Here is a 27,496-nt window from a genome sequence, read left to right as displayed (position 1 = left end):
AGGGAGACGACAGCCTGGGGTGAGCCCGCCTTCAACAGCGAGCATTTGCGGTAGGCAAAGACTGAAATCCCTGACCTTCGCAGATGAGTTGTGACCACTGCCATCATCTTGGTGAATACACAATGGGCGCTGATGAGGCCAAAAGGGAGCATGGTGAACTGAAAGTACTCATGGCCCATCATGAACCGCAAGTAACATCTGCGGGCAGGCAGGATGGGGATATGAAAATCAGCGTTTTGCAAGTCCAACTCAACCATCCAGTCTCCTGGGTCAAGGGCAGATAGGACATGAGCCTAAGTAAGCATCTTGAACTACTCCTTCTTGAGAAAGAGATTGAGGGACAGAAGGTCTAAGATAGGGCTGAGGATCATGTCCTTTTTGGACAACACAAAGTAGGAGGAATAACAACCACAAACCACTGCTGGCACAAGGACTCTCTCTATGGCTCCCTTGGTCAAGAGAGCCATAACTTTCTCTCAGAAAAGTGCAAAGTAATCCTCCCGCATTCGATCATAGGATTGTGGCATGGATGGAGGGGTAATCTCGAAGGAGAGGGAGTAGCCCCTTCGGACTATCTGCAAAACCCACCCGTCTGACGTGATGGACTCCCAGAGGAGCAGATGATGGAAGATCCTGCCTCCTACTGGTCCCTGGTGGGTAAATGTCAGACTAGGAATGTTTGGAGGCAGCTGATGGGGATGGAGGCAATGGACTGACTAGACCACTGGCTCCCTGATCAACAAGGAGGGTGGATCCCTCATCCCAGGCCATGCAGAGGCTGAGCAGAATGCATAGCACGGTGGCTGGACGGGAACGGGCGTGGTTGGGTATCCCTTCCGCAGCCACAAAGGGGGCAAAAAGCAGACTGAGGTGGACAAGGGGCCCAAGGACATGGCCGTAGCACGAAAATCCTTGTAACGCTCAAGCGCCGAGTCAGCTGTCACTCTGAAGAGACAGGTTCAATCAAAGTGCATATCCATAAGGTTAGCTTGGACATCCTTCAAAAAGCCAGACATCCTCAACCAGGTATGTCACCTAAGGGCCACTGTTGATGCAACCGCTCTGCCCAGTGAGTTGGTCATGTCTAGTCCACATCAGATTCGGAATTTTGCTGCGTCTCTCCCATCAGCAATTGTATGGGAAAGTACAGCGAGGGCCTCCTCCGGGACCTGTGACAGCACTCGCACAAGCGTATATCACAGCGTGTGAGACTAACAACTCAAACTGCATGCGGTATTCACAGGCGACTATGCCAGGCTTACGGAAGAAAACATATTTTTCCCAAGTATGTCCAGCCTTATGGATTCCCTATCCAGGGGTGCAAAAGGGAATGTGCCCTGGGAAGTGGCGGCTTGGATTATCAAGCTCTCTGGGGTGGGGTGTTACATTAGGAACCTGGGTCACATGGTGCAGGGTAATGGTGGCAGGCCATAGACCTGTTCACAGGAGCCTCTGTGCTGGGTTTCGACCAAGTACCCAGGAGGACGTCCGTAACGGCTTCGTTAAAGGGGAGCCTGGGTTCAGAGGAAGAAGCCCCTCACTGAAGCGCTCCTCTGTCAGGAAGTCAGTCCAGACTGCCACGGAAAACAGCACTAGGACCATTACCTCAGCTGCTCTCTGCACAACCACTAAATATGAAGCACCTACCTCCATAGCCACAGTAGGGGGAGAGAACATGCCAGTATCTGGGGTGGTATCCAGTCCACTGGCTTCACCCATGTTCGTACGACAGTCCATAGGGTCTTGTAACTGGTATTCTAAAGGGGCCAGTGACCCCTCCCCTTCCTCACTGTAACATAGCCCATAATAATAAGGCTTAGGATTCAACATAGGGTGCAAGGCCCCTGACAGAGTCTACATTGTACTGCGCCCATCCAGCTCTGTGTCAGAGTCAGCAATGGGAATGGGGGGACGCTGGGAGTGTCAACGTTGGAACTGGCACCGGCGAAGGTCAAAGTGGTACAACCAGCACCTGTTTGGATCCATAGGTGCCCCTTGGAGCTGAGGCTGAAGCTACCAATGTGGACCCGAAGGGACCCCTTCCGATTCCCCAGGGCCAGAACGTGAGCCAGCAGAGTCGGACTGCCAAAAGATGAGGTCCATGGCCTTGTAAAACTCTTTAAGCTGGGCAGGGGTCACTCCGGCCTTCTGAAACTTGACGGAGCACAAAGTCTGCCTAAACCAAGCTCCGCAGATCTTCGATGCTCCCTTTCCCTCGTATCACAGGCTGATAGATGGGGTGAAGTAGAAGAATGTTTCTACTTCTTCTTATGTGTCAAGTTACCCGAAGGTCCCAAGGACTTGAAGTGACGAGAAGAAGGTGGTGGAGGGCTCCGCAACCAATCCAGAGACCTTCCTCTAGATCAAGATAAAAACGTACCTGGAGCTGAGCCCCGGGGCACCATCAGCTTTAGGGACCGCTTCCTCAAAGCCTTCAGATTTATGGTCTAGCATTCGGAGCACAACTTCGGGTCGTGGTTGTGCTCCAGACACCAAAGGCACATGAAGTGTGGATCTGTCACAGACATTGCCCAACGGTAAGCCCTGCAGGACTCAAACCCGGTCTTCCTAGAGGACATCTTCGACACACCAGGATTTGTACAACCACAAAAAACTTCAACAGAAAGTCAAAAAAGGCCAGTCAAAAACTGACTGAGAGGTAGGTCTCTTTGGATCAGTGCTGGTTGGTGCAGAAAGAAAAAAACTGATGTCAGCGCACCGTCTGTGCAAATATAGTGGCCATTTGAATGGATTGTGCTGTTTGTAGGTGACAGTGTATCACTGCACCATGCTTCAGTAATGTATTTGCAACAGTGTGCTCCAAAATGCACCACCGGGTACATACCACATCCTTAGCACTAGGCTGCTGAATGGGTGTGGCTCATTTGTTACACCAGTTCTTTGTGTGATGTTTGGATGTTTCACAGTCCCTGTGACGTCAGTGATATAACACTGATGGCAGCACCGACGCTCTGATTGCTATCCTTCGTGGTGGCTTAATTGCAAACAGGCCTGTTGTAAAAATTCTGGGCTGATGTTAAGTGTTTCACAAGAGTTTATGTCAATACTTTCACATTTGCTAGGACTCCTTAGGCTCGTAACCGTTCTTAATGACCCAGAAGGTGAGCCTCTTGTCAAAGCATTAGCAAAGGTTATCATATCCCCGACTCAGGGAATTGACCGCTGGATTCTCAGTTCCTTTCAGAGCTGAAAGGTCATTTTTAAATCCAGCAGTGTGTTTTTTTCTTATATCAGGAACAATGGGAACCTGCGTTCGTCCTCAGTGAAAAAACACACAAAATCGTAGGATCTCGACATAAACCTAAACCATTGGGGGAGGAGGTACAAAGCTGTGCTTTGTTGCCTCAGAGCACAGCATGTTGATAGGACCTATAAGAAATTAAGTTTACAGCTCATCCTTTATGAAAGGCTTCTACTGACCTGCTTTAATATAAATAATGTCCGTACCCTACTATCTGATCACTAGCTGATCTACATTATGACTTCGAGAGAGAGCCCAGACAAAAAGCAGGCATGTGTACAAATAATATTTAACCATAACAACAAAGAAGATATACTTAGGGTCCCACTAGGAGCTGCTCTTTGCAGGTGTGCTGAATTTACAGGCTCCACAACCACCCATTCTGCATGCGGTTTCCAGCTTGCGGGGACAATTCCACTCCTACTTGTCATCCACACTTAGCAAGTGGTAAATGGGAGTGGGGAGACCTATGTTGGTTTGGGTTTGTGGGGGCCATAATGGGGCAGGGCTGGCAGTAGGACAGCAGTAGAGCACTGCATGCTCCTGTAGGAAGGGGTTCAGTGTGGGCTGGGCTTTGTGTTCGCCACTGCCCCAGGCTAGACTTTACAAACTAATGTTCTGCCCAATAAAACTGGACCCGGTCTTCCTGCACCCAGCAATCCCTGATGCACCAACTATGGACCAGTTGTGATTGGTGCGAGCAGTATCCCGCCTGGGGTCTGCGCTTACTGACTCGTTGTTGGCTGATTATCTTCTTCAGTAGTTTCAGAGTGATTTGGAGCACAAAATATGGTTTGGAAACCAAGTATGGACAGGAGCCAGTTAAATGAGAAGACAAAACTAATACCAAGCTGCTGCCTATGTAAAAACAACCATGGGGTGACAATTTACTTTTTTAAAGCAACATGTAGAGTCACATACTCACAACTACTCCCAATCTGCCCAATTGGCAAGGTTGAGGAACAACTAAATACTTTCTCTAAAGAGGCATAATTGCAATTCACCAGTACTGTCCGGTACTGTCCAGGGTGGCACCAGCGGCGAGCAATGGACTGGTAGGAAATTCAGAACATGTCTGCTGATAACACAGCTTCTTGCAGCACTCGAGACAGCCCAACAATTGCGCAAAGAGCCTTTACAGAGGAAAAGAGCTGTGGCCTGTCGAAAAACCAAAGCAATTAGTGGACACATTGCAGCAAGCAGATGAGAATGCCAAGAAGGTCAGTACCCGGCCATGTTAAGTCTGCCCTATTGTGATGTCCGTGCCCTCATTTAAAAATCGCTCACGGGTTCCTTTATTTTTAAATATTACATAAATGTCCTTTCTAACATGCTCTGTTCCTAAATGTGTTTTAAATGGAAGCCTCTGATTAAGATGACTTTAAATTGACTTCATCGACGACAAAGCTACTAACCCTCCCAGCCTACAACAACTGGATTACAGGTCTAAAATTAAAAACATGCAGCCCGAGTTGAGAAATGTAACCCAACTGTGGGTCTTCAAACTACCAGACAGTTTAATAGGAAAGCAATCAACATAGAAATAACAAAAGAACATGATGAGTAAACTATATAAAGAAGATATAACAAACCGAAAAAATGTCTTGGTTATCAAATGTCAACTGTTGTACTGAAAAATCTACAAAGTATAATATGTAATTTGTGCTATTACACTATAACCAGAGACACTTTTTAAAGTGGACCTTTCAGTAATCCTGGTACTTACAGACAGTGGACCACCGTGCGCCCTTCTCCCCCATTGTACTCTTCCTGCCATTTGTCCACCTGTTGAACGAGCTTCAAGAAGGAGCGCTTGGACACAGGCGTATCTCTGTACATCGGCCAGCCCAGGAACTGGAACTGCTGCACCATGCGGTACCCATCCTGCGGCTGAGTAAATCCAATTAAAAAACAAAATGTAGTATCAGTTACACAACCACAGTAACCAACAACTAACTTCTCATCTTCAAATCACATTTTAGTTGCTTATAGGATTGAAGACCAAGAGTAAATGAGCACAGAGTGGAATTCGAAGAGTCACACTGGAAATGCCAGTATTCGGGCCATGACATTTAACTTCACAACATGGTGGCTCCAGAGTGCAGCAACGACCCAATGTCACATGACGCAGCTCTGGCAACGTTGTTGACTCACTAAGAAAAGGTTTATAACAAAAACACTTCCAGATCCAACCAATGTAAGGCAGAATTGTACAAAGATGGTGAATCTAGAAGGGATTTCATGCTGCAAAATAAAGAGCTCGAAGGGAGGCGAAGTGGTACTTCTTGAAATGAACTTTTCCACTTTCTTCAAGCTCCCATTCCAGCTCACTTTAGGTCTGAGTCTGCCGGCCTTCATTAGCTTGACAATTCTCATCCCAGCCTGGTTGCCTGGGGTACCTGACTAGGTTTCAGTGGGTTCCACCTGCAGCACTTGACATGTATATCCATGGGGTTCGCGTTCACAGACTGAGTTGCTATACAGTTATGAGGAGAAGGCTAGTTAATGACTATTGAGGTTCATGGCCCATCACTTCCAATAGGGACTGGTAATTCCTCTCTCTGTTCCCTTCGCTCTGTTGGAGACTTTGGGAGATCCGGTTGCAGTGGTTGATATTCCTTTACACTAGTAAAGAAGTGACACTTTATTTTAAACAGTATTAGGATGCCATCAATACTGGTTAGCTTTACAAGAAAGAAACACATTACAACTGTGTGTCTTACACAAGGAACTCTTTGGTTTGCTGCCCTTTGACACTGAGCCAATTAAATTCACTTTCCTGGTGGGATGATGGATTTAGAAAACAAGGCAACGTACTCTTAGAGGCATACCTAATATTGACCATGTTGCAGTATTTTTCAGGATTTGTGACCTTAATTCTGAATATGTTGCTACTTTTGTTAAAAAATATATTCCTATCTTCGTACTTTTGTTTCTCCAGGAGGCATGAAATATTTCTTCCCCTTGGTCAGATTTAAGAATGTTTTGTTTGATTCGGATAGCTGTATCCGTAGATATGCAGAATACAATACTTCTTATTTCTCAGTTTGAACAGCGCCCTGATGAATTGCTTTCATTTTTACAAGCCTGATTTTGATTTTTGAAATAAACGAAGTCCTTAATTCTATACCTTAAGGACTTAGTGGGTTCAAAAGCCATGTTAAAGCATTAGGTTCTGTAAAAACCCTCTTCGTGTGATGCTGTGACCCATGATGTTTGCTGGTTTCAGACGATGCACAGTGTCACCTTAGGTGGCATGGCCGGCTGCACCGACAAGGCAAAACCTCTTCAAAATGGCTTGCTACTATCGCAAAGGGAAAACACACGATTGGAACGGTTGGATTAAGGCTTTGTACGGTATTGGCCATTTGAAAAGGTGACTTCTAGGAGAAGGGCCATGAAGGCGAGCCACAGGACAATGAGATAAACAAGAATGAGCTCGATAGAACTTTAATTTGAAGGAATAGCACTCAGGTTTGTTGTAAGAATAAAAACTAGGGCCCCTCGTGTATTCCAGCATTCCAAGTGGCTGAATTAATCTTAACGTGACAACTCTCTATCCAGGGGAGTCCTGCATAACAAAATACTAAAGAGTGTTAACGTGCAATTTAACAGTGCTATCCAAAGATACACCCTCAAATTGTAATTTGAGTGCACATTGTATAAACCAAAAAATCTGGAGTTATGGCTGGAAATTTGCCCTTTCTGCAGGATTTTTGCCTTCTGCTGCTGAACCTGTGTTTTTTGTTGGCCACGTGACTGTGTACTTTACCGCTGCCAAACAGGGGTGAAACTGGGTGGGCTCTTCTGTTTAAACATAGTACAATTGGCGCAGACATGATTGCCACATTTAATTTACTTACAAGTCCCTAGTGTATGTTACTACCTGTACCACTGGCCTGTAAATTAAATGTTATGAGTGAACTGTAGCACTCCTAGTGCCACCCACTACAGTAGCTCCCTAAATCATATCTCTGGACTGCCACTGCAACCTGTAGGACAGTTTTAAACTGACATTTCAACCTGCAAAATAAACCCTTTGCCAGGCCTAAACTTTCCTTTTTAATACTTATACGTCGCCTCCGAAGTAGGCCATAAACGCTCATACGGCAAGTTCCATTGTATTTACAAAGAATGTTTTACATGTACTGCCAGTGATAAACTTCCAAAGTCATCTTTCGCTGTGGCAAGGCTAGCCTCCCAAAGACTAACACTGGTTCACCTTGTTACATTTAATAAGTGGATAAATTCAGTTTGGGAGCAGCTAGAGATATACTTCTTCCACTTACTTTAATTGCAATTTAAAATCCTCTTTAATGGTAAAGTCTGATTTTACATTACTACTGTTGAAATGTCACTTTTATGAAGTTGGCATTTCCCTGCCCATATTTTCTGGGCACTTTCTATGAGTGGCCTGCTGCCCCTGGGCTGTTGATGGCAGTCCCCTGGGAAATGTGTATTGGAGGCAGACTGTGGACAAAGGCCCTGGGTGTAAAGGCAAGTGGGTCTTACTGACAGGATGGATGGGGAGGAGCTGTGCCCTGCCTTGATTATACTTCAAAGGGATCTGCCCCAGCACATACAAAGGAACATCATACCTAGCCTGCCCTTAACGTTTGTTTCACTAGCTAGGCTGGACCCAAACTCAGGGAAGAGAGAAGAATTGACAAGAACAAAGCATTTGTTCCCCATCCAAAGTCTGGCGCTGGGTATTAAAGTGCCACCCTCAGAACCTGAAATCAGAACACACTGTGGACCTGAAAAGAACATAAGGACTGCCCTGCTGCCTGTGACCGGAGAAGAGCCCTGAAGGATGGACCTGCTCTCCCTCTTACACCCAGGACAAAGAAGTGGACTACAATCATAATAAGGCTGACCTCGAGCTAAAGCTACAGAAACACAACAAGCTGCAAGAGGCCATTTCATGCAACTACCCTGCTGATCAGGAATGGACCTGCTGTGGCCTCTCTACCAGGCACCCCTCTGAGTCGCTAAGTACCTCTGTGAGGTTCTAAGGGGCTTCAGAGGCGTACTCTTATCATAAATTGGGACCTAAAGAACTAAAATCAGAAGGCAAAATCTTTGACCATGTAAAACTGGTTGATGTATGACCAGTGCTCCCTTGCTGTCAGCATCAAATCGGTCTAGGTCATGTTCTATCATGACCATTGACTATTACTGGCATTTTGTGCTTCTAGGAACTATTTTTAGTTAAACATTTAACAAATCATAACTCTTGTTCCTCTTAGTGGAATTTTTTCATTTTGATGTAATTTTATTTATTAAAATCATACTCTGATTTTCTAATTAGTTTTGGGATATGTATTATTTTGCATTTGACTTTATTACTCCTTTAGAACTGTATAAATACCGTACACATTGCCCTAAGGTAAGCCTTGCTGCTTTGTGCCAAGCTACCAGTGGGTTAAGCACAGGTTTAGTTAGTGCCTTTGGTAGCTCACCATGACCAAGATTAAGATTATTATTTGAGGTGGGTTCTCACTGCCCTCAACTCATACCCCAATTTCTTGCAGTATTATTTTCAAGAGCCACTTTGAATCTCAGACTGCATGTAATGTTGTCTGACACCTACAACTGTGAAGTCTGTCCATACTTTTACACAGGAAGGAGGACAATTTCATTTTATCTTGACTTCTTTGCAGCTATGGAAAAAATATTTAAGTAGGAGGTGGTCCTGACTGTCAGGCTGCTCACATGGCCTTTTCCATCATGTATTGCTGACCTGCTGTTGAGAGTTAAACATCTTCAGAGACCTCAGACACCCCTTTTTCCAGAAAGCGTAGGTTGGCAGAGGCAAGCACACTTAAGTGGTGACATGAGGGACTAAAGCAACAGTGAATTTTCATAAAGGAAGGAACTTTTGTTCAATTTGCTGCAGTATGACTAGAATATGTGAGTGTCTCACACCCACATCAGGCACAGGCTGCATGTGCCACACACTCACAAGGGAAAGTCCTGCATCATTTTGAAGACTTTAAAAACCTAGCAGATGAAATAAGCAACATACACTGGAGTTGGGCGGCTCTTGGCAGGCATGTTCCCAGCTGTGACGTTGCCCTGATTCTGGATCAAGAAAAGGTCAGGGGTAGAGTGAGTGGATTCACAATGCTGGCACAAGACTCCTCAGGCACAATGAGCCCTGGACATATGCTTTACACCATTAACATTTTAATTTATGAGAAATACTTACTGTGTATTCAACCTACAAAGTAAAAGAGCCAGGGGAATTTCTCAAAGAAAAGAATTATGGAAAGAGAAGACAGATGCATCCTGTGATTTATAGCTGCAAGAAAGTACTTTTTTATTTTTGTAATCTAGTGGGTTGTATTTTTGAGGCTAAACCTCAGAGTTAGGACTGTGGTGAAGAAGACGAATGAGGTGGTAATGTGGCTGGTTGGCCTAGACGCCTATTAGATAGGCCATCCATGCATCATTGATGTACTTTAACTCTTAATTGCTAGCAAGGGTTGAAAAATATAATGTATTGAAAAGTTTAGCACACTACAGTCAGAATATTCAATACATAAAAGGGCTGTTGCTTCTTTTAGAGTAGGTCTCAGCATGTTTATTTTCTTTACACTCCACTGTATTTCATAGTATTCGCTCAGGTTACATTATGAAAACAGTTTTTTGCCCTTCAGAACAAATAAATATTCATCACTGATGCCAGGGCCCACAGCTAACGACATCAGTGGGACTTTCAAATGCATGGGAACTCTTGCAAAAAACATAAACACGTGTTTGTTCCGTGTTTAGCTGCGCATAAAGACTGCGTTTTACAGGTGTATGGGAGCGTAAACTGAATTATTTGTTTAGAGACTAGAAAACACAAAAGGAGGCCTGGCGTACAGCCAAATGTTAACGAATCATTCAATATTCCCTACAAAGAAAGCAGGTTACCCACACAATGTTGTAGCAGCACTGCACACAGTTGAAGTCAGAGACCTGAATGCATCTGGGCTGGCTTTACTTAAAGCACGATACACCCAATACGGTGTTTCACGGTGCATGATCAAGGCACACCAGTATACAGATTTAAAGAAATCTGTGTGAATAATATGCAGGACAAGGGCAGAATAAATAGCTTTGTCCGTTTAAGGTAAGTGAAAGCAAATCAACACGTGAATCTTCATTTTTCTGCAATGCAATGGGTCTCGCGTTTGCTCGAGTAAGAGCTATTTGCATTGTAAATTCCGAACTGGACATTTCTTGCCAAATAAATTTAAAATTAAAAGTAAAACACAAGTTCGCTCACAGTCAAACGTATTATAGGCAAAAATGCAATTATCCATGTAACTGGGTAGATGTGATGCAATGAGCTCGACTACTGCCCAGTGAGATCGGGCTGTCTAGGAAATAAACAGAAAAAAGTAGTCTATAAACCATACGGAAAACAGAGAGCCTTGTATGTTTTCAGTAGTTGGCCAGTGCGGTTGAGGAGGGCTAAACACCGGAAAAGGCATGATGTATGCATGCTTTCCACTAATGAAAGCAAGCAAATTTTAAAAGGCCATCCCACAAACCAACCAAACTCATGGGCGTGCGGTAGGCGTGGTTAGAAGCCCATATGGAGATTACAGCAGGGACAGAGTGCTTTGCGCTTGACTCTAAAAATTCCAGGGTATTTCGAAACGATCTATGAACAGCTTGAAAAAGCTCGACCTGCAGGCAAAATGGAGGCAATCCGAACTACAGCTGGACTGTTTAATTGTTGGCACACAACGGAATGGTTAAAAAATAGGTCCGATAGGTTGAAACTGTAGCCCATATGACTCCTGAAACATAAGCTTCGCACGCGGTCACTCCCACTCAAAAATGCCACTGTACACACTGGATATGTTTGAAAATTAACGGCTGCAGCTCTATTCAACATTGTCCTACCAATGCCCCACTCCGGTTCATATTAAAAAAGGGGGTCATAAAACAGCAAACATGTAGCAGCCCTGACTCATCATAAATCACCAACTGAATAGTACACTGTTATAAATCAAGATGCCACCACAGGTCATAAATCAGATCATAAATCATTCAAACAGGTAGGTAGCCATAAATTAAATACCGTATTGACACCTGCTCATGAATTACGTCATAACTCACTCCACTAGGTTATATAACTCAAATGTACAGCCAGTTTTATGATGAATGAAGAGTCATAATATGGCCAGCATCAGTCTGGTGTTTATTGCTGCTGACTGGGGTCCTTGAGCCGGAGCTTCACCATTTGTGTGTGGGGGAGGGGTTTTCCACCTACTCTTAGTTTTTAGGCCCAACTCGCTACCATGGTTATTTGGTGTGCTCTGCCAACCGGCAGGCCGGGCTACAAGTGCCATGTACTGCGCCACTTCCCCCCGCCACAGGTCTGCCAGCCCACGGTGGCCTTTACAAAGACTCCTTAAGTGTCATACAAAAAAACACCATGCTCACCAGCACACTGCACGTGGGCTCACGTCCTCGGGCATCTCCCCCTGCAGACACTGTTCATTCTATTGGCAACCTGATAATGCCATGGCTGCCCATATGTTGGACCAGAATACCTCTAGCCCTGTGTCAGATAGGTGCACTCCGTCCTTTGCAAAATATTCTGGGCATCACAAGTTGATCAGGCCGTGCCTGATAGTATCCCAACCATTCGCCCTACAGAACTTTGTCACTGCCACGTTAAGCTTTTTTCTGGATTTCTCTAGTGTGCTGGCAGACCAGGCCCATTCCATCTCTGCCTGGGTACAATCTCGGACCATAGTAAGCCAGCACTGCCTAGAAGCCTAGCTGCTCTAATTAGCCCACACCTGATGTTCTCCAGTAACTCCTTCCTACCTAGCTGAGCTAGATAGTTTCTCCTTAAGTGCACCACCAAAAAATCAGGTACCCCCGGCTATTCCCATCCAGTGTGCCTAACACATCCTTCAACTGGTCCCAGCGCATGCCAAATGTCCCTGCCCGCTTTATTCTGGTGTTGCCCGGCTTTAGGAGCTGCGTGGTCCCCGCCCCAGGCCAACCAACTCTTGGTTCTCTGCATAAAGGAATGTCCAATCATCCTAACAGTTTTTCTTTGGTCACCTGCTGAGACAAACAGTGATAAGTTGGTAGGCATTCTTTTCCTAGACAAAAGTTTTTTTTGGGTGGAAGGGGGGTGTTGGCTGTGTTCTAAGCTTTGCTACCCGGGGGAGCCTTACGTAACAGTTGTATGCTGCTGAGTGCCATCTCCCTAATTCTTTGATGCCGCCCTCCGACAGCCCCCACTTGGCTGCTGTTGTTGCCGCCCCAATGTGGAATGAGTGTGTGCCAAGCTCAGCCCCTGGCAAACCAGCTCTTACCAGAGCCATCTTTAATTTCTTTAACACTGTCTGAAGTTAAAATCTGCTCAAGCACTCCCCATTCTTGTGCTTGAACAGTGGTCCTTCCCCTGTTGGATGCATTGCTGTTTTCCTCTATCCAGTGCACTGAGCAGACGTCCTTTCTCGACAAGCTCAGTTTTCGACCTTCTCAAGATCAATTCCACGTGTCCCTGGCTGAGTTGCACGTCTTGCGCCTGGAGGCAAGGTCCGGCTGCCTTGTGCTTTGATTAACCACCAGCTTGCTCACCCTGAAGGCCCCAAAGAAGGCAAGAGTGATAGCTGCCCTGAAATGAGTAACTTCAGAGGCATCTTTACATATCTTTGGCAATACCTCCAAAAATCGTGCCAGAGTGTCAAACTCAATGGGCTTCTGCTTATCCACCTTCACACCTTCAAGCGCCTCCAAACTTTCATCATGCGTCTGCACCCAGGTTCGGGATTTGTGCTGGCCAAACATCCACTTCACAAAATGTTCTGCAGCCCCGGCCGTGTCCTGTGTGTTGTTGAATAATTGCAACCTTGTAACTTTCTGTACTGTTTTTCTGTTTGCATTGTACCTCTTCACTGCCCTGGTTGCCAATGCTTTCTCTATTAGTAGGGACAAGTAAGGTATGCCAGGGACCACAGCTCAGCCGGACAAAAGGGGTCATGACTCTCTCCGCTGTGGGGGACACGTCCCTGAATTTATACATCTGGAAACAAGAGAGCGCATCTGCAGGAGCGTTACTGACCCCCTGAACGTGCCTTACTTTCACCTCCAGGTTGTCTGCTAAATGCAGCTGTAACAGTCTCCTCAGTAATTTCAGGACTAGTGGGCATTTGGCCATCCCCGTACTGATGGCGGGCAATACTGCTTGATTAACCAATCCTAAGGTCAGTTTCATATTACACAGCCTTGCTCTCCAGATTGTCATTGCAGCTATTATGGGAAACAGTTTCAGAAAAAATATGTTCCTCCTTATCCACGTCTCTGTCCAATTCAGGGGCCACTTCTTTGCACACCCTTTGTCTCCCGAAATCTCCCCAAAGCACAGGCTGCCCGTGGTGTCTGTGTACAGAGATAGTTCCCTGTTAGAGACCCATCCATCCCTCCATATGAGCACACCACTGAAGTATTTAAGGAATGATAACCAAGTCCTCAAATCCTGCTTTGCCACTGCACTAAGCCTGATGTGGTGGTGCTTCTACTGATGACCCTTGTATCAAAATTCAACTTACCAATCAGCTCCTGCAGCTCGTCCAATGTGGGTTTTTCTTTATCAGGTCACTGATTTTGCCTCTTATGTCCTGAACTTTGCCTTCGGGGTCCGTGAGATGCTAGCCACGGAATCTAGCTCTATCCCTAGGAAAACAATTCTCGTAGCAGGTCCCACCATTTTATCTGCAGCCAGTGGCACTCCCTATTCAGTTTCCAGTCTTTGAAACATGCTAAGCAGGCTCCCACACTTACTGCTATTCAGCTCACCTTCAAATAAGAAATTGTCTAGGTAGTCGAGTTTGCCACCCCTGTGGGTGTCTTCTGTGTAAGGTCCATTCTAGAAAAGTGGAGAACTTCAAACTATGCACAGGATATTGAACACCCCATGGGAAGGGCCTTATTAAAGTAAATCTCCCCATCAAATTGTAAGCCCAGTGAATTGTAGTTATTGGGGTGTACTGGAAAAAGCCTAAAAGTGGATTTGATGTCCGCCTTCACCAGCAGTGCCCCCTTTCCCACTGTGGACACTAGATCGATTGCATCTTCTACTGATGCATAAGAAACTGTGCATTCCTCAGGGCTGATCCCATCATTAACAGATTCTCCTTCAGGGAATGACAAGTGGTGAATTAATCTGTATATGCCCTGCTCCTTCTTGGGTACCACCCTGAGTGGGCAAATCACTTAGATTGCTCAACTCTTTCTCTTACATGATTTTCTTGCGCACTATATCTGGGTGCTGTAGAGCTGAGTGCAAGTGCTTGGTTTCCCCTGACTTGACATGCTATATCACTGGGATTCTGAAGCCTTTCTCAAATCCTTTTCATAGTAACTGTGAGTGTGTGTTATTATCATACTGATTAGCTAGCAGTCTTAGCCTGTGGGTATTGATGGAGGAGCGTGCTAGATGAAAGCCCTCCTCCGCAATGATTATCCCAGGACGCACCGGGTTACTTTTTTCTTGTCTTGTATTTCTTTTCCCTTTCTCTATCACTTCTACTTTTCTTGCAGTCGACTGCTGGGTGCCCCCCCCTACAGAGGTTAAGCACACGTTTCTAAATTTGCAAGCCTGTGCATTCGACCCTGTCTTTTTTGTAACATATTGCTATGGAGCTCTTCCCTGACACCCTCCCCTTTCCAGCTTTGAAAGTGCTTCTGCTTATAGAAGGACTTCTGCTTCTCCTGCTCCCTTTGCATTGACTCTTACGAAAGGGGTGATCCTGCTTTCCCAATCCGGATCTGACTTCCTTCGCTACCAGATCCTTCTCCTACCTTGCTGCCAAGACCTGGAACAACCTCCCGACCTCCCTGCGACAGACCCAGGACCTTCTCACCTTCAGGAGACTTCTTAAGACCTGGCTCATCGACCAGTAGCAGCCTTCCCCCCCCCTTCCAGCACCTTGAAACCCTAACGGGTACGTAGTGCGCTTTACAAATGTTGTGATTGATTGATTGATTGGCTAGCATCATTTTATGCATATAGATTGATACATCATCTCCATCCCACTCCATGTCTGAGTGAGTCTGCATCTTCATCCTAAAGCTCTTGTTGTAGTTCAACCATGGGTCTCCCGGGAACTGTCTATAAGGCTTTGTGAATTTTTGACTCACATAACCATAAATCTTTTGCATGATGGGGGAATTTCTCAACTAGCACACATGCCAGATTCCTGAAGGCATCCAGCCAATTATCGAAATTCCTCTCCTTTCTCACTGGCAACCTCTCTCTCTCTATCCTCATGTTTCTTGTCACACGCCACGAGATTTAGACACTGTATCTGGATTTCTAGCAGTGTTAAAATGTATATAAACTCTTTGTGCCAGATGCGCTCTTTTACTGCCAAAGGTATCAGGCTTACTAGGCCTGTGGCCCTCGTTGCCATGTATGGGTGACCAAATGAGCCCCTCCTGTAGGCCTCTGGAGCTACACAGCTCCCATTCTAACCTTGGACTGTACACCACCCCCATCTATTACCCCATGCCTCTGTAGATATTGGTTGAACAGTGCTTGTGGATGGAGCTTCTTCGCTAGCACCTGCTCTGCCCATGGCCTGTGTGGATGTACGCTTGTTGCTTGCCTTCGCCCTGTCACCCCCCAGCATCTGTGCCTACCTTGTTGGGAAACAGCAATGGTGCAAAATATTTTAAATAAGCCTGCTCCCAGTTTGCTGATTTCGCCTTCTTGCTGGCAGTGGGTGCAGCCTCCTCGGAAGCCCTTGTTTTACCTCCATCTTCTTTCTTCTTCACTGCCTTTCTGCTGTGCTTGCTGGCGACGCAACAGTGCTTCATTGGCTCCTCTGCCCCCTCGCTCTCTTCTGGTTTCTCATCGTAGCGCTCTCCGCTTTTGCTGCTGTTGCTGGGTTCCTCTGGGCTGCTGTGGCTGTTTTGGCCTCCTCTCAATTGGGCTAGCAGACATTCTTTGCTATGCATGGTAGCTGCCTCTCTTGCTGCCTCTATTATTTCCTCAATATCTTCTGGCTATAGATCACTGCCTAGTTGTTGCCATTTTCCAACCAACTGGTGGCTGTCCCTGCTGTTAGACAATTATGTTTGGGGGCCTCAACACAGCCTGTGTCGTGTCACCCCTTTCAGGGATGTCCCTAGCTGTATTCTGGCTTCTGATTCTGTCCAAACTTTGCTGCTGACCACACTGTGGGTCGCGTCACCCCTGTCAGGGCTGTCCCCAGCTATATGTTGTCCTCCTTGTTTATGTGGTGGGGCAGTGGGCAGATGAGGGGGGGTTTGAGGAACTATAAATAGCGCTGGCCAAAATAGCTTTGGACCAGAGTCTGAATTCCAATGAATTCTGCTGCTTTACTGTGGTATTTTGTCAGGAGCTACTCTTGGTTCATTGCCAAAAAGTAGCTGTCTCTGCCCCAGAGATGCCCCCCGTACATGATTAATAAAATATATAAAATAGCTCATTTGCTTCTCCCCATGAGCGCCCTTGATTGTGCCCTCAAGGTCATGCTAAAGCTATATGTGGCTTCAAGAAAAGCTCTTTGTTGTTTGCTTTCGCTTTGCGATTACACCTGCCCAAGTTCTCTTGCTTGTTCTCCGCCGCTAGACCTGCCCAGGAACACTCCCTTCTTTAGCTTCTGTTATGTATCTATTTATATTAGTAAGAAAGTAGGGAAATAGAAGTTAACTCATTTTGCCTAGGGCCGCTCTCCTGTGTCCGCAGGTGCTTGAAGATCACACAGTGCACTCTGGCTGTGGAGTGTTGCTGTTCCAACCAAGACAAAATGGCGGCACCCACAAAACAATTGGCTGCGGGCTCAACAGCTGTCTCTGGATGAGCGTTGCATCACTGGCTGGTTCCCTCACTGTGGCTCACCTACTACGATGACTCTCGATACAGGCTGCTTGTTCCAGGCTCCTTCCCCTTTAAGAGCGCCCGGAGGGAGGCTATCAGTATCCAACACTCCTCCCAGCTGATCCTCACGCTCCCGGAGCTGAGTCACTATCGGTGTAGTGGTTCACCCACGTCCTCGCTTTCGGTGGATTACTCCAGCTTTTCTTCATTGTGCAGAGGTGCGTCGCTCCAAAGAAGCGGTCTTCTCCACACACTCAACCAGTGGGTTATCCGTTGATGACGGCCATTGGTCCTCGGCCTCTGGATTCTTCAGTTATGATTCTCCTTCCTTCAGTAGGTAACTCGTCAGATGTCCCCTGTTGTGATGTTCCACTGCGCCACCTGTTGCAACAATGCCCGTGCCCTTTGTTTGCCCTTTTTTTAAATGTGCATGGTGCCCCACAGACATATTTTTAAAAATGTTCGACCTCCTATTGGCAGCCGTTTCTCTCCACTCTGTTGCCTTTGGCGCCGTTTACCACCTCGGACCCACTCTCCTGTACCTGAAGGGGCAGGGTGCCACTTCCGTCCCCATTGTCCCTCGTTCCTCATGGATGATGCCTCCAGGCCTTCAGCGCCGTTTATTGCATCGGCCCCTAATGCCCCCACCGGGTACAAACCCCTGTCAAATTCTTAGCAGCCAGCTCTGCAACCAAATGGGAAAGGTCACTCTGTAAGGACCACTCTGAGTGATTACTGACAGCTAATCATAATATCTTGGGGTAGTCTGGTTGGAATAAAAAAAAAATAGAATTTATAAAGTCTTGTAACATAAAAATCATAACAACACAGAAAACTGAAAGATTTCTATAAGAGAAAGGAAAGGGGGTATAAGAGTAAGATCCAGGAGAAAACTCCTCCCTTGCTTTACAATAAAAAAAAAAACACCAATAAAAAGACGAGAGTGGAAGGGGATTATGAACCAAGTGATCAGAAAGTGAGTCGAAGGGGATGTCCCTGACCATACCCACGTAACGAAATACCTTGTAAAAAAAAATAAAGAAAGAAATGAAGGAAGGAAGTAAAGCAGACACTTGGAGATGTAGGGATCGACAAAGGCTAATGGGGCTGTATAGGTCCAAAAACATTGGGGCCAAAAACCTACATACTTGAACTTGCATGAAAGAAATGTCAATTTTAAAGTTCAACTTCAATTAGTTTACATTCATGTATTTCCAACCGGAAAAATAAGTATTCTACAACGTTTTTATCACAACCACTCCAGGTCTACATTGGTGCACAAAACATTTTTAGGAGATTATTTCTTAGATACAATTGAATAGCCTGTGGCACCCTAGATAGCATTCTGCAGTGCATGGAGGCGTGGCAAACACAAACATAAACACAAATGGCTCTTCTCTATTTGGGAAGGAGTAAACCAGTTTCTCTGGTCAGGGAGCTTCCAAAACAAATTCAACATTGCAGAAGAAACATAAGAAGGCAGACTTTGACATGTTCCTGACAGCACCACCAACACCTAGTACCCACATACTGTCTGGCCTCTTGGAGTTCTTTCATTTGCAGCAGTCATGCGCTGTTTGTTGTCTTTATACTTTTTTAAACTAACTGAGAAATAAAGCTAATTCAAGTAAAAATGACGGCAGCATTAAAAACCGATGTACTAAATTGTCTGAAAGACCCTCGAAAGGTATTAGTCGAAGGGTTTGCTAAATATCAACACAAGCCGCCACACTAGCTTAAAATGTGAAATATATCTGTAACCAGTAAAATAAATAGGGAAAATTAAAAAGGTAAACCCTTACCCGTGACGCGTTGTAAATTCGGAATATTCGGCTGATGATGTCTTCCTCTAAGTCAGCAGACACAAACTCCACCTGTATGGGACCGTGCCGGTGGACCCCATTTTCCGCCCAGTACTGTGGGCACAGCTAGTTGGAAAGCATGCACAAGTTTGTTACTTCCAAGCACAAACCCACTTTATATCACGTATTGAATTCATGTCGCTATCTTTCATGCACTTCAAGATCTTTACTCTCATTAAATGTTTAATAGGCTTCGCGGAGCTCTGTGCTAATGTGAAAAGCTCCTCCGAATGGAAATGGCAGATGCCGGAGGGTAGGGGAGCCGCATTAACATGCAGACTTCACTCCTACAACCTCAGGGCTGGCAAAACGTGAAGCAGCACTGGGGATAGCAGGCTCCCTCCGCTCTGCTTGGATTCCGATGCTGGCTATGTCTTTGAGAAAGACTATGACGGGAGAGGAGCGCTCCATCACGCCCTTGGAATGTGATAACCACCCAACATCTCATCTGACACCTCATATTCAGAGGAGCTAGGGCAGCACTGCCTTACAGAAGGCTTGTCAAAACATTTCTAAAGGGAAAAGTGACACATTGAAGGGGGTGGTGTGTGTATGTGGAGGTGGGGGGTCGACCACGAGCGCTAACACCTCACCACACTTTGTGAAGTTAGAGAAGTGTGCTGTGTACCTGGGAGGCACAGACTGGACCGCCAGATGCATTCTGACCAGGAGCCCCGTTTCACAGGAATCTGTACTATAAGAAGTTCAGAACAGCAGCTCTTTGGCTATAGGCTTCCAGTGGTGAATTACAATTGTTTATGTATGCCTCATATAAAGAGGCATCACTAATGTGACTAGTTCTCTACATAGTTGAGCGGTCCATTAGAATTCCCTCAATCTATTTCCCATTTCTTCCTCGATGCAATTGGACTTTACTGTCCACATCAATTCTTAGGAAAAATGACATGCTCGTAGGGCTTCCCTATTTTAATTCTGAGACAGCAAGGAAGCTCTGTAATACAACCACTACTCCCTCCCCACAGAGTACAAACAAACTCAGCCTATTAACACAGCGGAAGTGAAAAAAAAAAGCAAACAAAGCAGAATAATAAATCTGATGTACTGTTCCCCGAGCTAGGCTGCACTACTGATCTTTCTTGGTATTGCTCCCATTCAAACTTCAGGATTTTGAGAGACCATAATCCAAAGTACACTGGGCTCTTTCAGCCACTACAAAAACCATAAAACCACTTAGGTGTTGTTATGTGACATCATATGAAAAAAGCCCAAAATGAATCACTAAGAGAAACCACACACAAACATTCAACATAAATTATTCCCTAAAGTATTACACAAACAAACACCACTAACGCAACACAAATATACCATTTTGGCAGCTTCCATGTCAGTGCCACCACCACTTTCCACGAAATATGGGTAGAAGGATCACAAACATATTAAATGTCCCACAAACTTAAATCACGATAATATTTTGGACAGACCGCAAACATTTAGCAGTGCAACGATCACCTACACAGTCAACTTGTGATGTTTCATACCACAAATTAGCAGAACATCCCACGCACAATCACCAGGCAGCATGGACAAACCACCCTATATGTCGATGCACCTGTATCATTAAAAACAAGATTTTACAAACACTACACACTCGCATACGCAGCTCAAACATGTAACATAGCCAGCAACACTAAGCTGACACCATCTCTAACTGCAGGGCAAGTGACATGTCAAGGACCATAATGTGTGTGAGTAAAGATTTGTGTGCAATCAGTGAAGACCTCTGGCCAAACCGGACACCAAACAATACCTAAAAAAACTCAACACAAAAATGACCAAGACTATGGTCTGTGATGGAAAGTCAGAACTGTGCTGAAGAACCCGAACTGAGAGCAGTCATTCCTACAAAGCTGTAATAAATACAGACTGCATGCTAACCAAAGGTTAACAACTTAACCTAATAAAACAGTCTGCCCGGGACAACTTTGGTGCCAAAAATATGCAAGTTAATCTGCTGATTTAAGACATGGATAACAAAAGTGCAAAAGGAATGTTCTATTGTGCTGTGGAACACTTCTGAGACTACAACAGCAAGGTGATTGATGGAATGCTTGAATTAATCTCTGCCACTGGCCATCACTCAGGCCACATTGGAGTCCATCATTTTTCACACACCATGCCATTCTAGACAAAGGCCCACCTTATGCAAATCTGTACTGACCCTGCTCCTCAGGGGAGCAGTACATCCCAAACTACCAGGCAAGGTCCCCTACAGAAGGAACAACAAGGAAACCCAGACCACTTTTGACCTACTTAGGTCAAATCAGGAAGGTACAGGTTGAGTCTTATGACAGAGTGAGCATGGGACCCAAGTCTGGGCTTACTTGTCACACTCAGGATGTAAACGGCAATAACAACAAGGTGATGGATGGAATGATTTAATTATTCTCAGCCACTTGCAATTGCTTGGGTCATATTCCTGTTTGTAATTTTTTCACCCACCATACCACTATGACCAAAATGAGTTCTGGGGTTGTCTGTGGTCCCTTCTGGAGGGGACTCGCCTGGCAGTTAGGGACATACTGTTACCAGGAAGAGCAAGCCGGTACTGAATTGCATACGGTGGGCCTTTGTCCAGAGTGGCATGGTGGGAAAAAAGTGATGGACTGGAATACAGCTCAGAGCGATTGCCAGTGCTGAGTCAAGCATAATACTTGACTTAATCACCTTGTTGTTGTTATATTTCTGAGAGCAGCACTCTTCAAAACTGAAAGGTACTACAAATAAATGCAGGGTGATGACTAATTGTGGACTGGCCCTCGTGTAAAACCCTACAGATCATATTTGCTTATGTGCTCTGGTCAAAGAGGTCTTCACAGGGAGTCAAGAAATCTAAAACATGTGGCCCTAATACAAGGAGGAAAGGAACAGCAGTGAGATTCAGAGTTCAGCAACATGCCCCACAAAGGCAACCACATATCTAAGTGCAAAGAACCCTCACTCACCCTCTCCGCTAAGAACCTAGGAAACAGTATGGAAGCAGCACGCACTGCTCCAGTATTGTCCCTCAAAAGGCACTATTTTGAATGTTTCAGTGACTGGGCAAAGGTACAGAAGGACAAATCACAGAGAGTTGCAAAGTGCAGGGCATGCTTCTATACACACATACCATACACACCTTTTTATATTTGTACACTTGAAGCATATTTATGGTAGTGGACTGTGTTGACTGTTCTAGATAAGTATAGCACATAATCTTTGAGACATAGAAAAAAGGACTTTTTAGCGTGATACCTGGGCGGGGTCAACATCATTCAGCATTACGATGGAGGTGCAGTGGTAGTCCAGGACAAGCCTCCAGAAATCTTTCACTGTATTTGGCAAAGGGTGCTGTGTGACGATGAAGGCAGAAGGCTGTTTGTAGCTCTGCAGGTGGGGGTAGAGAAGAAAAAGAAACATACCCATCAGACATGAGAATAAAGCACAAATCCACAAGTAACTGTAGTGAGATTTTGCAAAAGTTGATTTCCAAACGGGAAATGATGGGCTTCTTTTTAACTCTGAATGTAAACCCTAGCTTAACTTTCAACAAGTGTAACTGTGGGAAGGTGTTGCTATTCTGGTCCCAAATCGAGGAGCGTTTTTCACACTAAATAAGAAAAAGTCTGCAAACTTCCTTTTTCTTCTGGCAGTTTATTCTGCTCTAACTCTGCACACTCACTGACTACCCTTCTGTCATGTTAACACAACTCTGACACTAAGCAGATACTCCACTGTACTTCTGGGATTGTATAAGAATTCCAGAAATGTTGGAAAACTGCTAGAAACTTATGGGTAACCGACGGGAGCAATTTCCCGACTTACGAGTCAGGCCTTTTGTGATCTGACTCAATAATAATATTTAGTTCCAGGATTGTCATCCTTCATACTACAGAATTACTGTGGAATCTGCTATTTTAATTTTTATACAAGGCACACACAAGTGTGCAGACACACACGTAGACTTGAGCAGCGTTTCTTTAAAATCTACCTATACAGACTATGGAGTCCAGACCAGCAGTTCCTAACGTGTAGTCTGGGGACCCATGGGGACCTGTGACGCTTATTCAGGACGTCTGTGACTGCTTAGAAAAATTAAATAATGCTAACAGATTAGCAGACTTGCCGCCGTCTGGAAAATTTCGAGTGATCTGTTAAGCAGGGGCGAGAAAAAAAGGGGGGGCCCAAAACACTTTTTCTCCTGCATTTTTTTCATAAGGATTTTGAACAGTAATACCATCCAAACCACTGGATGGTATTATACCAATTTTGGCAGTAAGGTAGCTCTTGGTCCAGAAAGCGACCTTTTTTTGTTATTTGGTGTAAATCCATTCTGTAGTTTTTGAGAAATGAAAGAAAAAACAAATTTGTATATATAGGTACACGAAGGCTGAGTGAAACCTCCCGATCTCGTGTTGAGATCTAATTAGTCTGGCAACACTTGAACAAGGGTCCCCAGGCGCAAAAGCATTTAAAAACAAATGTACACAGATCTGGAAAAATGCACCCCCCCCCCCCAAAAAAAAAGGCGCAGGCCCCTGACTTATTTTAAAGAAGCCCGCAGGTGGGCCAGGTCCTGGTGGCATGTCAAAAATAAGGAGGAGGGTGCATGAGCCCCCCTCCTGCAGCCCAGGCAACCCCCCACCTTCCCAGACCGAAGATAGAATGAAATGCGGGGGGACGACCACCACCCCTCTACCTACCTCCTCCGCAGCCCCAGGGACCGCCACTTCACCAGGGCAAATATTAAATGAAGTGTGGCAGAGGCCACTCAGTCCCCACAGACCCAAGGACTGTCACCTTCCTGGGGCTGAATTTAAATAAGATAGGGAGCCCATTGCAGACCCCCCCACCCCAGAGACCACCACCACCCCGGGTGAGTTGTAATTTTGGAGAGGGGGCTGTGCGGCCCCCCTCATGGAGCCAATAATGGCCCTCGGGACCACCACCCCTCAGGGCCGGCTCCTGCTATGTCTTGGGGTGCCTACCACCAGGACACAGCTGTTTGTTCTGACTTGGCGGGAAGTTTGACAGCTCCCACAACTCAGAGCAAACACTCCGGTTCCAGCAAGTGACAGCTGTCAAACAGCTCTCACTTGTTGGAAGTAGAGGTTACCTCTGTTTTCCTGCCTGCAGGGATGCAGGCAGGGAAACCAAGGAAACTATTGCTCTCACAGACAGTGAGCTGCATGTTTAGCAGCTCCCTGTCTGTGACAGCAGTGGCTGCTCTCCCAAGAGGCAGAGGGCTGGTTGGGACCGCGGGGGCCTTCAGGCCTCCGCCGTGGTCCCCAACGGTGACATAGCTGGGTTCCTGGGGATGGGGTCCCTGGGGCTGAGATCGGTTTGGGGAGGGGGGCCGCACCACCCCCTCCTCTCCCCAAAAATAAATATATTAACGCCAGACCCCAGGGGATGGGGTACCAGTGGCCGAAATTGGCTGTGGAGGAGGGCCACGTGGACCTGCAGCCAACTCCCACTGCGCATGGCCAAAGGCTGTGCCCAGCGTGGGGTTGGATGGTTAGGGGGGGTTGGCTGGAGAGACTGGCTGCAGGCCAGGCCATGCAGCCAACCAGTGCTGTGCACAACCTTTGGCTGTGCGCAGCATTGGTTGGACTAATGTATAGTAATAAAAATTACTTTATGTAAAAAAAAAAAAGAAATTCACTGAAAAAAAATAAAGATTACAGGGACATTATAGTTAGGCTCACATTTTAAATGTACAAAACCACAGAAATTCACCTGTTATAGTTAGAGTTACCTCACGTAACTATCTGAGGTAATTAGCAGTGCATGGTGAGGGAGCAAATTATAGTTACTTTAGCGCACAAGTTCTAGTTACTTGAAATAACTAAATTGCTCAGGCTGGTCCCTGGCTTCCAGTAATGACTCTGTGGGGGTCCTCTGATTCCAATAATAATTAAGTAGGGGGTCCACAGAAGTCAAAAGGCTAAAAAACACTGTCTAGACAATAATAAAAATGGTTGCATGTTCTGGGCGCTATCAAGTGCATACGACGATGGCAGGTAATAAGGGCTATACAAGGAGGAGTAGACTAAGGATCATACATACAAGATGGAAGGCTTTTTCCCAAGAATTGTGCTAGGGGTAGATAGGAGCTTACAGTCCTTTACTGATAACAGACGAGATTCTCCTTTAAGAGTAGCTTTTCAGCACCACTAAAATGGAGAGGCGCTTGGCGACAGCTGCCATAACAAAACAACTACAACAGAACTAGAGAAACAAAGGTGAAACAGAAAATTGTTGGCTACGTTTTTATGGACAATGCACAGGAAAAGGCAGGAAGGCTTATTTCCCACTGCTGCCATACATTGATGAGAAATAATCTTTGTTTTTAGTAAAAAGTAAATCCAATAATAACAAAAGATCCTACCTGCTTCTGAGATTTGGTATATAATATGCATAAAAAAATCTCAAAATCCCTAGCTCAATTGAAAGTTAGTAACCATGGATTTCATCAAAACAAACGTATTATTATTACGGACCCTATCATCAAGGCAATTTATCACAACACACAAGGGCTCGCCTTGTGCTACTTAAGTGGGCTAGCATTCTGTTCAGTCCTGCGCAGAGATTTATACAAGGCATCTAAATTGGAACAGCGGTATCTATCTGCTCAATTGCAAAAAAAAACACGATTTCCAGGTGTCTCCAAAATGAATATGCATGCAAAATGTTAGGTACGATGGAAACTTTGTTTTAAAAACCTTTGACTGTCTTTAAAACCCAAACGTCTGCAGTCACCAATAACTACATAACTTCTAACAAGATTTAGGAGGCCATTTTAAATATCCAGGGTAATTCACTTGAGAACATATTTATGTCCAGCAGCAATGTAAACATTTTTTGTAATTTATTTAAGTTACAGTTACGGGTTTGTTGCCAGTGCAGCAATATGGTAGTTACAGCTGTAAACTATGCTTCCACTAGCTGGTTCCAAAACTCTCTGCACATATTCAGAAATGCCTGCCGCTCATGCTAATATTGCACCCGCTCATTCCAGAGTTTTTTACAGACACTTTCTAAATGCTGGTCTTGAGCTGTACTTAAGTTTTGGACATTTTTGGGGTGAAAGCTCTCTTACATCCATCAGTGCTGCATTGATGTAGTTACTGCTCTCGCCGTCTATGGTTATGAGGAAAGGCAAACATCGGTCTGGTGGTAGGACATCCATGCAGCGGTTCTTCTCGTGATTCCGCGGTAACAGAGCTATGCTGCAGTCCTCCACCCGTAGCGTTGGGGTCACCATGTTTAAAGTCTGCAAGTAAAAGGAAGGTATTTGCGTTACATGTGGCGGAAGCACAAAGTAAACAGTAGCGAACTTCTGAAAGACTAGGGGCCATATTTATACTTTTTGACGCAAAACTGCGCTAACGCAGTTTTGCGCCAAAAAAATTTGCGCCGGCTAACGCCATTCTGAAGCGCCATGCGGGCGCCGTATTTAATCAATGACGTTAGCCGGCGTTAGCCGCCGGCGCTGCCTGGTGTGCGTGGAAAAAAACGACGTACACCAGGCAGCGCCGGCGTAGGGGAATATGGAGCTTGGGCACCAAAAAATGGGGCAAGTCAGGCTGAGGCAAATTTTTCGCCTCAACCCGATTTGCGCCATTTTTTACGACTCCCAACCCCCACAGAAATGACTCCTGTCTTCGCAAAGACAGGAGTCATGCCCCCTTGCCCAATGGCCATGCCCAGGGGACTTCTGTCCCCTGGGCATGGTCATTGGGCATAGTGGCGTGTAGGGGGGCACAAATCAGGCCCCCCTATGCCACAAAAAAAAATAAAAAAATGACTTACCTGAACTTACCTTAATGTGCCTGGGATGGGTCCCTCCAGCCTTGGGTGTCCTCCTGGGGTGGGCAAGGGTGACAGGGGGTGTCCCTGGGGGCATGGGAGGGCACCTCTGGGCTCCTTCAGAGCCCACAGGTCCCTTAACGCCTGCCTTTTCCAGGCGCTAAAAAACGGCGCAAAAGCGGCCAGATGTCATTTTTTTTGACCCGCCCACTCCCGGGCGTGAATTTTGCCCGGGAGTGTAAATACGGCACACATGCCTCGGAGTCAATTTTTTAGACGGGAACGCCTACCTTGCATATCATTAACGCAAAGTAGGTGTCCACGCTAAAAAATGACGCAAACTCCATGGACTTTGGCGCTAGACGCATCTAACGCCAAAGTATAAATATGGAGTTAGTTTTGCGTCGGAATTGCGTAAAAAAAAAACGACGCAATTCCGGCGCAAACGGAGCATAAATATGCCCCTAAATATTTTTTCCATGAGCGAGCGCAAACTTAGCAAGAAAGGGATGATGAGGTGGTGACACAGGTCATAGTAATGAAATACGCTGAAAGTTTTATAGGTGAAATCAAACATTCTGTGGCATAAATTGGTTCATGTTCTATAAATCCAGAAGGGATAATTTGTTGGTCCATTTCGTGCATTGTAATTACAGGACAAACTTCGGTTACATTTTAGGATTACTGGCTCAC

At 45.6% G+C, this 27,496-nt stretch overlaps 1 protein-coding gene across 14 annotated transcripts in view; it reads right to left on the bottom strand.

Annotated features, from left to right (window-relative positions):
* Positions 1-27,496, bottom strand: part of PTPRM (protein tyrosine phosphatase receptor type M) — a 1,480,454-nt gene that overhangs the window by 38,782 nt on the left and 1,414,176 nt on the right. For all 14 annotated transcript variants that reach the window (XM_069218824.1, XM_069218808.1, XM_069218810.1 and 11 more), the window contains 4 exons: positions 26,094-26,267; positions 22,247-22,378; positions 18,935-19,060; positions 4,989-5,152 (listed from right to left, as the gene is read on the bottom strand). In XM_069218824.1, coding sequence (XP_069074925.1) covers positions 4,989-5,152; positions 18,935-19,060; positions 22,247-22,378; positions 26,094-26,267 — 596 coding nt within the window. The remainder of the gene's footprint in view (positions 1-4,988; positions 5,153-18,934; positions 19,061-22,246; positions 22,379-26,093; positions 26,268-27,496) is intronic.

The sequence above is a fragment of the Pleurodeles waltl genome, chromosome 2_1, assembly GCF_031143425.1.
Source record: "Pleurodeles waltl isolate 20211129_DDA chromosome 2_1, aPleWal1.hap1.20221129, whole genome shotgun sequence".
NCBI lineage: Eukaryota > Metazoa > Chordata > Amphibia > Caudata > Salamandridae > Pleurodeles > Pleurodeles waltl.
Note: the sequence above shows the minus strand (reverse complement) of the source record. Positions and strands in the feature narration are given on the sequence as shown.